Genomic DNA, 12025 nt, shown 5'->3' with positions numbered 1-12025 from the left:
TTGTCTGGTTTCGCTCTCTGTCTCACCACTGAGACACGCTAGGACACTCTTCAGAGTAACAGTTGCGCTTTAGAAATGCCTTTTACTTTACATTACGTTTGCAGTAAAGCAATTTCCTATTTTGTGCCGGGCAACATTTTTAGGGCTCGCCCCTAGCGATGCAGTGCACAGCACTGCTCGCGCAGACGAGAGCCCTTTTGTGGAGGGTTCCAAAACGGACCCTGGAATCGCACACGCTCGTGCGTGTGTGATTCCTTTTGGTCCATGGTATTGGCGTTTGCGGTAGTCTTTTTTAGAAAGGCAGCACGTAATGCTCCGCCCATGGCCTATTGGTGTCTGTTACCCGCACACCGACATCTGTTTTCAATTATCGTGCCTGGACACGGGCACGATAATTGAAAACAGATCGCTCGCTGTGGCGCGCACGCTCGCACCACTCGCGGGTTTGTCATCCCATGTTTTCAGTAAGTGAAAGTAGTTATCATCTTTACTATTTAACATTTGTTTATTAGGTGTTTTTATTAGGCATAATTAATTACCAAGATTTTTTCTTAAGCACATTCCCATAAGAGTGAAAATGCCACATAAATAAGACTGAGTTGTGATAAAGCATTGATCGGGCTTTCTGTATGTCTATTCCCTAGCCAGATACACAATGCGAACACTATCTTCGTCATTATGTAATTTCACAAACTATAGGGCTCCTCTTTAAAAGGCGTGCCCCATTTTCCCCAAAACATACAACGCACCTGAAACCAATACTGGTCGCGTTAACAACTCAATCCCGTCTACTTATACCGGGTTCGGACAGATAGCCCCCAACATTCAAGACGGGAGGACACTGCAGGCGCACCACCCGGAGACTCGTACAACAATAAGTAAGTCATGAGCATGCGACTCCATCCTTTTTTTAAAACCTGTTTTAAACTTATTCGATCGTGTAAGATGCACTTAGCCACAGCATCGCACAACCTAAATATTTTCTGTATGTCACTCCAGTCCGCAATGACTAGTATCTCTGCCCTCACGCACAATCAACGAGGCATTAGTTTCCCTACAATAATGTACTTTCCATTTATCTTTATTTAACGTATGCCTTAAAATGTATCCCTATAGACCAGAAGTTTCAGTATAATTACGGCCAAATTGAGCACATCGTCTCATTTACCTCTAAAGCAGAATGGGACACAGTAAGCCTTACTGGGACTACTGGGGGCGCATGACACAGTGCCACTTAGAGCCTCCCTAAGCCCACTTCCCCTCCAAAGGGCTATAGCAAAATGAACGAATTTTAACTGCTACACACCCCCTCGGTCTGACTGGCATTCCAACCCAAGAGACCATCGCATCATTGCTGATCGACAGCAGCAAAAAACGACAACACTTTCACCAAGTGACTGCAAAACAAGTGAAATCCTCTCCCAAGACAATAATACGAATTTAATTTCTGATGTAAATCAGATCCCATGCCTGTGTTTACACGTTACAACCTGCTTCAATCAGATCTTGCCAATAATGAATATTTTCCCAGCGTAATCATAACCACAGATTAGATATTCAGGCCTGAACACTTACATAATCTCCATCCAGGACACGCACTACTGCAGATTCAAGCCCTGTGGTCATCCAAATGCTAACCCTGTTCTAATAATCCAGACCACAGACCTGTAATCCATATTCCCTACCGTAGTTCTGTAGTCTCATAACGTGAATCCCCTACCCTGCTGCCTTCCTAACTCGCGCCCTCATTTAGTAGTGATGACAGCACTGTAATCTGACACTAACCCTGCTGTACCCCAAGGCCTAACTATCAATCATTGTTTCAGAACGTTTTTAATATAATGAGTGAAATATACAGTGCCTCCTGTTTTCTGCTATGGAACAAACTTGTTGATCACTATGCGGCACCGATATCTTTCAGCCAATTGGACAGGGAGGTGTCTTCAACAGCACACCTGCCTTAGTCATTCCATACTGGTGGATTCGGTGATGACGAAGTATGTTTTTTCTTAATTTTTGCTTCCCACCGTTTGAGGTGACTCGTTAGGTGTCACAAATTGACCTGTTGGGCACTTGTTACTTGCAAGCATAAAGGCAGTTTGGAAGAGTGCGATAGGTGAATGTAAAAGACAGTCTTCAGTTCCATGTCCTGAGTTAGCATGTGTTGAGGACATCTGATGATATTTTTCAACAGGGCTCACGTTGTTTGGTACGTAATAATAATGGGCACCTTTCATTGGGTCCTCTCATCATTGCCAAGTAGATTCTGTCTGGGTCTTCACGTGGCATGTTGGTGTCTCAATCCACTTGCCTGAACGGACTTCCATAAAACACGTATGACCTGGTCTCCCCATTACAAATTCACTTGGTAATTTTGCACCCCGATGTGAAAGCAGAAACACACTCTGTTAAATGGCTATACATAGTACATTATGTAGAAATAAGGACAAGATACCCTAGCATATTTGTCACAATGGTATGACAGTCTGTTCTCCCAGCATCCCTCTTCCTCTCTTTTGGTGATGCCAAATACAGCTTAGCCATTGTAGCTAATTTGTATTAGCAGAAAAATAAGAAGATGGAAGTGCTTGTATATTTAGCTGTCAAGAAGGCTCAGCGATTTGAGCAGTCAATGTGACCTGCAGATCAATGAGTTGAAATCCCTGCACAATGAACTTGGTCTTTCATCCTTTCAAAGATGTGCAAATAAAATCAATTTTAAAGGTATTCAATCGCACCAGTTCTTTACAACACTTAGAAATAGGAAAACTGATGAATGAAGCGTTACATAAAAGAGTTATCATGTGTATTACATCCCTATTCGCCTTCTCTGTCACTCCTTTCTTCCAGTGAAGGCTTCTGTTGCCAGAATAGTCACCAAGTGTAAAATTACCCTGTCCCAGCCATGCATCATCGTTTCACTTCCTTTACTATCACATGATATAACAAGCATTTGCAATGCAATAGGTCTTGCATTATTAAAGTTTGAGCTATTGGCATTGCTAAATAGCTATTGGCATTGCTAAATAATGCAACATCAATAGCTCAAACTTTAATAATGCGAGACCTATTGCATTGCAAATGCTTGTTAAATCTGCTTTTATGCTAACCGCTCTTATGCCTTTGGCTCCAACTTGTGATTTCCACTGCACCTAGATATGGTTTGGCCGAGCATGTGTCTGTTATAAATAAATAAATTATTGGAGCTCATAACAGTTTTTGCATGGATGAACAGGTTTGTTTGGGAATTTCAGCACCATGTGCGCTTAACATTATTGTGTATATATAAACTACAAATATTAATTGTTTTTTAAAGAGTGCAATTTTTCTAAAAAAAAAAATAGGCATCAGGTGCATGAAAAGGAGGAATTCAAAGCTTTGAAAACGCTGAATATCTTCTATCAAGCAGGAACATCAAAAGCTGGGAATCCAGTTTTCTATTACATTGCCCGAAGGTAAGGTTGACTTAAGATTTTTGTAAATCGCTATGTATTTTTGGTGTATGTAATAGATTTCTCTTTTACAAATGTGCTGCATAAAATAAATTACAGCAGTATTTTTCCATTTCATTAATTTAACTTCAAGATATTCATAGTTTATTCAAAATTCCTTTAAATAAACATTTTCTTCACTTTTGACTGAAACTTAATTTAAATCTGCAGATTGCTTTAATTATATCTCGTGCACTGAATTGTACAGCATTCCCTCCTTTTGCCTTTTCAGGGTACATTGTTTCAAAATCTTGCATTTTACAACCGTATTAACGTGTCAGAGAATTTTAGTTATCTCAATTCTGAATCATAGCTGATCTGTTTTCTCAGTTGTCCCTATTTTGTAACCTTACTATGAAATCCTTGACTGTTTTTATATCAAAAAGGGTGCTCAGTTATTTGCAGTTTTACTTGGTGCATATGGGCCTGGGGCGTTGGGGTGCATTAAAATAACAGTTGGAATGCTACATAATAAGTAAAACCTGGAATATCTAGTGGGTGTGTGTAGGAAGCTGGCTCTGTATATACTATACCAAAGTTAGGTATAGTGTGCACAGAGTCCAGTGGAACCCCAAAGGCAGGCAGAGGTAAAAGTAGATAATACCTTACTTTCTATTTGGGGTAGTGTGTGCGAGCAGTAAGGCTTTATCAGAGGGTTGTGCTAAGCATTTATTGTACAGACTCGGCAAGAAATTATGTCACACACTTGAAGACTGAACTCAGACCAATCTGTTTGTATAAAAATATTTAGTTATTTTATTTCTAGAACCAAGTCAGGCCTGGTGCAGGTAAGTAAAGTACTATTTTGCAATATTTATGCAATAAATTACAGTTGAATGTTGATTCAAATGCAGTTGGTTAATGTACAGGTAAGTGAAAAATCTGAATTACTTTTCAGTTACTTTGTATATTACAGTACATAATTACTTTTTAAGTTACTTTTGCTAATCAGTGTGATATGCCTAGATATCACACTGAGACATTTCCCAGACAAAAGGTAAGTAATTCACTTTTTACACATGCAGTTTTTCAAGGTGTCATACAAACCACTCCACTTTTGAAAGAATTTTCAAAGAAAAGCTGTAAATGCAAGCCTATGCAAGGAAGTGAAGTTATCGGTTTACAGGTAAGTACTTGTTTGTGGGAGTTTGGTTTCTGGGGTTAGAACCAGGGTTCTTCCAGGGTTGAGGATGCACTCTCAGAAAACCCTCAACGGCACTATGGCGGCCAGGTGCAGAGTGCTGCGGCCCAATATTATCCAATGAGGGTATAGAGGGCCTCCGGTTGGTGGCTGCTCACGAGCAGGCTACAAGGTTGTGGGAGCAAAGCTCCTGGTGTTAGGCTCAGGGCAAATGGGGGTCCGATTTAGCATACAAGGTGCACCCGTAGCGGCACCGGGACAACTGGGTGCAGGGTGCGGTCTTGGCGTCAAGTGCCCTTTTGAATTCAATGGGGAGTCTCCAGTTGCAACAAACGCTGCAGGCTCGGGATGAAGATCTTCTGGAGGCGACCTCAGTTGGAGAAGTGTTGTGCTTCACTTCACCTCCCCCACCTGAGGGGTAAAGTTGGCAAAGGTGGCCACACCTCTCCTCCTAGCTTTATTTTCCTGGAAATTCTCCCACCCAAAGAGGGGTCAGAACCGGTGGGGGCCAGTTGCTGGTAGCAACAAATGGCTGGGGTAGCTCACAAAGGCAGCAAGCCTTTGAAGCTTCCCCTTCGTAGACCCTACCCATCCTGGGGGAGTAGGCTTGAGAAGACTAGAGATTGTGGGACTGTTTTAAAAGTTTACTTTTTGAATTAAGAGTTTGATTTTTCTGAAGAGTCTGAGTTGATCCTCAGCAGTCTTTCTTATGCCATTTATGTAAACTTGTAGGTTCAGATTCTTTTCAGGAATGATGCTGAGAGTTGGTTTGTTTTACCAGTATTTCACTGCTTGCAAGGAAGCCTGCGACCAGTGAAGGGGGTTGCTGCACCCCAGTTCATTTTTATTTTCGCCTACCTGTTCTACTTCGCTCTGGGCGAAACACGCCCCTCTCCATGACGGGCTATTTAAGCCATCATACAGCATGTCCAGGCAGCGGGTTCACTGATGGCGCGCTAAAGGTGCCCCTAAGGCAAGCTTGTCTGTGCTTGTCCACGCCTGGACCTTCTCAGGGCCCATTCCCCTGGTCGTTTACACCCACATGGAATACCATGGAAGACCTACTACAGAGACACTCTGCTAGCGCCCAGACCTTCAAGTAAGGTTCACAACTGCCACAAATTGAGCCCTACAGCTCCAGATATTATTCACTCCTTCTGCCATGTTTGTAAAATGAGTCATTCATCCCAAAGGGTAGGACCGCCACTAGGTCATGGGCAGGGTCCAGTAAAGCTATGTTCGAGGCATATGAGCAGATTACACACTTTTGCATAGATCGCCATCAGGTGTTGGGCCCGGATGTTTGCAGTTTGTTTTTCCTCTTGGAAAGTCTTTGGAAGTCACGAGGTTGGTGACTCCTCCTTTGGATCGTATTGTGCATGGGCTTCGGCTCCATCCTCAGATTGTTTTTTTCCGCCATTGGGCTCGGATGTGATCTTCGCGCTCCGGTTCCGAACAGCTTCCAGTTTGACGATCGACGCGCAATCCTCACCCCAATCGCAGTATTGTTTTGATCACGATCTCTTCAATCAGCGCACCTTCTCATCGACACAAACCTTCGGTTCCAGTCGTCGACGGCGGCCTTCGGGCCTAGCCAGGCTCCGGTCCCGGCTCATGGAAAACTCCATTTAAAAAGTGCCCTCGATGTGGGTCCAAATTTCCCCACACTGATCTTCATGAGGTATGCAACCTTTGCCTCTCCCCAGAACACGAGGCTCGAGACTGTCCGGCCTGTAAGTCTTTCCGATCCAAAAAGACTATTCGGGACCGAAGAGCTAGAAGGAACATGGCACACTCCTCGACGTCCATTCCAGTCGACATCTTCGGAGAAGACATAGACGATCTGGAACATCATCGTACCGAAGAGGACCTCGTCAGCGCGTCCGAGGCCGACGAGTCAGATGTGAAGGACATCACCCCGGCGCAGAGGGTCGTGAGTACCAATCTACCCCCTCCCACACCTGCGCCGACACCCAAAAAGGCTTCGGTCACGCCTTCGCCTCCGGGCCTAGGCAAGACCAGAGACACTGCTTCACACACCCCACCTTCGGGCCCGGTGAAGAAGCCAAGTAAGCCTTCCGGCGGCTCGGGCTCGAGCCAGCCTGCCAGCGGTGCCGAGAAACACACTTCAGCACCGAAAAAGAAGACAGCCTCCACCTAGACACTGAGCTCCGCACCGAAGCCCTCGGGGTCGAAACCCAGCCCTTCGGCACAGACGCCATCTTCGGTGCCGACCAAACCACACAAGGCCACCGACACTTTCAAGCCGAAGCCCATCTCGGCGCCGACCAAGAGACCGGAGGGTCCCAAGCCGGGTTCTAAACATCTAACCGGCACGGAAAAACCTAAAAAATCATCGGCCCGATGCCTTTGGCGCCGACGGACCAAATTACCTCACCAGAGCTATTTACACCGGATCCCTTGCAAAAAACTCTTACCAAGGATTCAAAAACTGGACATTTGACACTCTCTACTAAGAAGAGACATTTGGAGAAGCCTGCTCCGCCTCCACCTCCAAAGAGGAAGGGCTCTGCTACCTCTCCGTTCAGAATACCTTCCCCTCCTCCTCCTCCTCCTCCACCTCCTCCTCCTTCCCCACCTCCACCCCCTCCACCCTCACCTCATCGTTCTCCTACTCCGTCTCCAGACGATGATGATCACGGGGACCCATATTATGATACAGGGGATGTGCCACAAGACCCCACCCCTACAGGATCTCCAGATCCATGGGACGATTACCATATACCAGATATCCCCAATGTCCCACAAGACGATATTTACCCTTCTAGACCATCTCCACCAGAAGATTCATTAGGGTTTAACCATCTTCTGCAAAGAGCAGCACATTATCATGGGGTGGACATGCATAATGAGCCTGTGGAGAAAGATTTCCTCCTAGACACATTCGATACTACACAGAGGTCCACCTCCATACTGCCCATGCTCAAAGGGGTGGTAAAACATGCGGCAGAAGTTTTTAAAGACCCAGTTAGAGCCAGGGTCCTTAACCCACGTATCGAAAAGAAGTACAATCCTGCTCCCTCAGATCCCTCTTACATCAGAGGACCAGCGCCACTAGATTCCTTAGTGGTCTCTACGGCACGTAAAAGGGCAAACTCACAAGCGTCAGGTGATGCACCACCACCTGACAAGGAGTCAAAACTGCTAGATGCTTCAGGCAAACGCACAGCATCCCAGGCCGCCAACATATGGTGTATAGCAAACACTCAGGCGCTGCTGGCCAGATAAGACAGGGCTCATTATGACGAATTAGAGAGCATAATGCAACCTCTCTCTGAAAAATATAAAAGTAAAGCCAACGAGTTGATTCAAGAGGGTAAAACAATCATAAACACCTCTATACGTTGTGCCCTAGACGCAGCAGACACAGCCTTCAGAGCCATTAACACCAGCTTCCTTCTCCGTCGTCATGCTTGGTTAAGGGTATCTGGGTTTAAACCAGAAGTACAAGCCTCCATCCTTAACCATCCCTTTGACCAGGAACATCTATTCGGGCCAAAGGTGGATGAGGCCTTAGAAAAGATGAAAAAGGACACGGATACAGCAAAATCCATGGGGGCCTTACAGTCTCACCCGCCCAGACGCTCCTTTCGCCGCTCATCCTTTCGGAGTGCATCCAGAGACTACTCCTCAGACACAGCGTCCACATCGTACAAGTCCCCTACTCAGACCACACTTACAAAAGGTTACCAAAGAGGCGGCTACAGGGGTAACAACAACAAGAGCAGAGGCAAAACAAACAACGCCCGTTCTGCCACACCTACTACCCAATGACTTCCCCCCGCTCCCCCCAGACCATTCCACTCCAGTCGGGGGCAGACTCACAAATTTCCTTCATGTCTGGGAGACCATCACCTCAGACAAATGGGTGACCCAAATAATTCGGTCAGGATACTGCCTGGAATTAACATCTACCCCCCCCAAACATTCCACCCAGGCAACGCCCAATGTCACAAGAACATTCCACATTGCTAAAGCAGGAGGTAATCTCCCTCCTACAAAAACAGACAATAGAACACGTTCCTGTCAATCAACAAAATTTGGGGGTCTACTCCCTATGTTTTCTAATACCAAAAAGGTACGAGACTCTACGACCTATTCTAGATCTCCGGCCCCTAAACACATACATACACTCAGACCATTTTCACATGGTAACGCTTCAGCAGGTACTTCCGCTCCTCTCCCAGAACGACTTTCTCACCACACTGGACTTGAAAGACGCATACTTCCACATTCCAGTACACCATGCTCACAGAAAGTACCTCAGATTTGTAGTGGACGGACAACACTACCAATTCAAAGTGCTCCCGTTCGGAGTCACAACAGCACCACGGGTATTCACCAAGTGCCTAGCGGTGGTGGCGGCACACCTCAGAAGACAGCACATTCACGTCTTCCCATACTTGGACGATTGGCTGATAAAAGCCACTTCATACAACCAATGTGTACACCACACCGCTACCACAATCCAACTACTTCACCAACTAGGCTTCACGGTGAACCACCAAAAGTCCCAGCTAACACCATCCCACATAAAACAATACCTCGGTGCCACCGTAGACACCTCAAAAGCAATAGCCTACCCCAATCCGGCCAGGATTGCAAGCATTCAGGCTTTGCGACAAAAATTTGTACTTCAACACTCCCTTCCAGCACGAGTGTTTATGCAACTGATAGGGATGATGGCCTCTTGCATTTTCATAGTGCCTCACGCAAGACTCCAGCTGCGCCCACTCCAAGAGTGCTTAGCGCGCCAATGGAACCAGGCCCAGGGGCAACTGACAGATCTGGTGTTGGTAGACGGTCGCACCCATCGCTCTCTGCAGTGGTGGAACACCACAAACCTTTCCAAAGGTCGACCGTTCCTGGACCCGGTTCCCCAAATAATTCTAACAACGGGTGCATCGCTCTCCGGCTGGGGAGCTCATCTATTACACCTCACAGTGCAGGGCACATGGACGCCGCAACAAAAGTTACTCCATATCAGCCATCTGGAGTTACTAGCAATCTTTCTAGCCCTGAAATCCTTTCAAACACAGATTTCAGGCAAGGCAGTCCTCATTCGCACAGACAACATGACGGCCATGTATTATATTCAAAAACAAGGCGGCACACACTCTCCACAGCTCTCTTAATTAGCACAGAGCATATGGAGATGGGCAATTCCCCACAAAATCTTTCTCCTAGCTCAACATGTCCCAGGAGTCCGAAACACCGTGGCAGATCTGCACAGCAGACAGACACAACAGATCCACGAATGGCAACTTCACCCACAGGTTCGTCATCTGTTCTTTCAAATGTGGGAGCATCCGCACATAGACCTCTTCGCCACCCACGAAAACACAAAATGCCCAAGCTTCGCCGCCAGATACCCACACCCATTGTCCAAAGAAAATGCGATATGGATGAACTGGTCAGGCAAATTTGCGTACGCTTTTCCGCCTCTCCCACTCATTCCATTAGTGGTGCGAAAGCTACAACAGCACTCCCTCACACTGATCCTAGTAGCTCCAACGTGGGCCAGACTACCGTGGTACACCACGCTGCTGGAACTCTCGGTAGTATCACACCAAAAGCTACACCTCTCACCATGCCTCCTAACCCAGAACCATGGAGAGATCAGGCACCCGGACCCAGCTCAGCTCAACCTTGCGATCTGGCTCCTGAAATCCTAGAATTCGGGTACCTAAACCTTCCCCCTGACTGTATGAACGTCATCAGAGAAGCTAGACGCCCTACCACTAGAGCCTGCTACGCTGCCAAGTGGAAAAGATTTGTTGTTTATTGCCATAACAACACAATCAATCCTCTAGACGTGTCTATACAACACATCATATGCTACTTACTCCACCTACAAAGGTGTAATCTAGCCTATACATCCATTCGGTTACACCTCGCAGCAATTGCAGCTTACTTGCAAAACAGGCAGCACCTATCGCTTTTCAGAGTACCTGTCATTAAAGCCTTCATGGAAGGCCTCAAAAGAATAATTCCCCCTAGAGTACCACCCTCACCTGTGTGGAACTTAAATGTCGTTTTCACAAGGCTGATGGGGCCTCCCTTCGAATATTTGCATAAATTCGAACTGCAATTCCTCACATGGAAAACAGCTTTCCTTGTAGCCATCACTTCCCTTAGAAGGGTCAGTGAGATACAAGCACTTGCCATACAAGAACCTTTTCTTCAAATGCACCCGAACAAGGTTGTTCCCCGTACCAACCCAAAATTCCTACCTAAAGTCATTTCCCCTTTTCACCTAAACCAATCTGTAGAATTACCAGTATTTTTCTCGCAACCTCAGAGCGTTGCAGAAAGGGCTCTGCACACGCTAGATGTCAAACGAGCCTTAATTTACTATATCCAGAGAACACAACCTTTCCGAAAGACCAAACAACTGTTTGTCTATTTCTCTCCACCACACAAGGGAAACCCCATCTCAAAATCAGGGATAGCTAGGTGGATTGTAAAATGCATCCAGATTTGCTACCACAAAGCAAAACGAACGCTTTCCGTTCCCCCTAAAACCCATTCTACACGGAAGATAGGGGCTTCCATGGCATTTCTAGGGAACATCCCACTAGATGATATCTGCAAAGCAGCTACATGGTCAACACCGCACACTTTCACTAAACACTATTGTGTAGATGTGCAAACCAAGCAACAAGCTAGTGTGGGCCAGGCTGTACTGAAAACACTATTTCAAACCACTGCAACAGATACCGGTGGTCGCCGCTAAGGTTGGGAACTGCTATATAGTCTTTGCAAAAGTGTGTAATCTGCAGCTCATACGGAATATGCTACTTACCAGTATGCATCTGTTCTTGGCATGTAGAGCTGCAGATCTACACACGCCCACCCGCCTCCCCGGCTACCTGTATCTGTTCCAGTCTATCTTATTTAGATACAACACACGTGGGTTTCATCTCTGTGGTAACTACGCTCCATCATTCCATGCTGGCGAAAAACAATCTGAGCATGGAGCCGAAGCCCATGTGCAATACGATCCAAAGGAGGAGTCACCGACCTCGTGACTTCCAAAGACTTTCCAAGAGGAAAAACAAACTGCAAACATCCGGGCCCAACACCAGATGGCGATCTATGCAAAAGTGTGTAGATCTGCAGCTCTACATGCCAAGAACAGATGCATACTGGTAAGTAGCACATTCCTTCCTTGGACTCGAGGCTCAGCTGCGTGTTGATCAAGGTTAGGCCACTGGTCAAACACAATGTAGAATTCTCTGAATTTTTAGATGTGCATCAGGTAGAACCAGTTTTCATCACCAAAAACTGAGCTGACCAGACTTCTGGCCCTGAGAAACGTGGCGGTGCCTATTGGTTGTACTATTTTTAGATTGGATAGACCCCACAAGAA

The 12025-nt window shown here is 46.1% G+C and overlaps 1 protein-coding gene across 12 annotated transcripts in view; it reads left to right on the top strand.

The window, feature by feature from the left end:
* NF1 (neurofibromin 1) overlaps window positions 1-12025 on the top strand; it is a 1956660-nt gene that overhangs the window by 1227666 nt on the left and 716969 nt on the right. For all 12 annotated transcript variants that reach the window (XM_085649550.1, XM_085649547.1, XM_085649544.1 and 9 more), the window contains one exon: window positions 3345-3455. In XM_085649550.1, coding sequence (XP_085505676.1) covers window positions 3345-3455 — 111 coding nt within the window. The remainder of the gene's footprint in view (window positions 1-3344; window positions 3456-12025) is intronic.

Source organism: Triturus cristatus, chromosome 3_2 (assembly GCF_964204655.1).
Source record: "Triturus cristatus chromosome 3_2, aTriCri1.1, whole genome shotgun sequence".
In the NCBI taxonomy this organism is placed as follows: Eukaryota; Metazoa; Chordata; class Amphibia; order Caudata; family Salamandridae; genus Triturus; species Triturus cristatus.
This window is presented reverse-complemented; position numbering and strand designations above follow the sequence as displayed.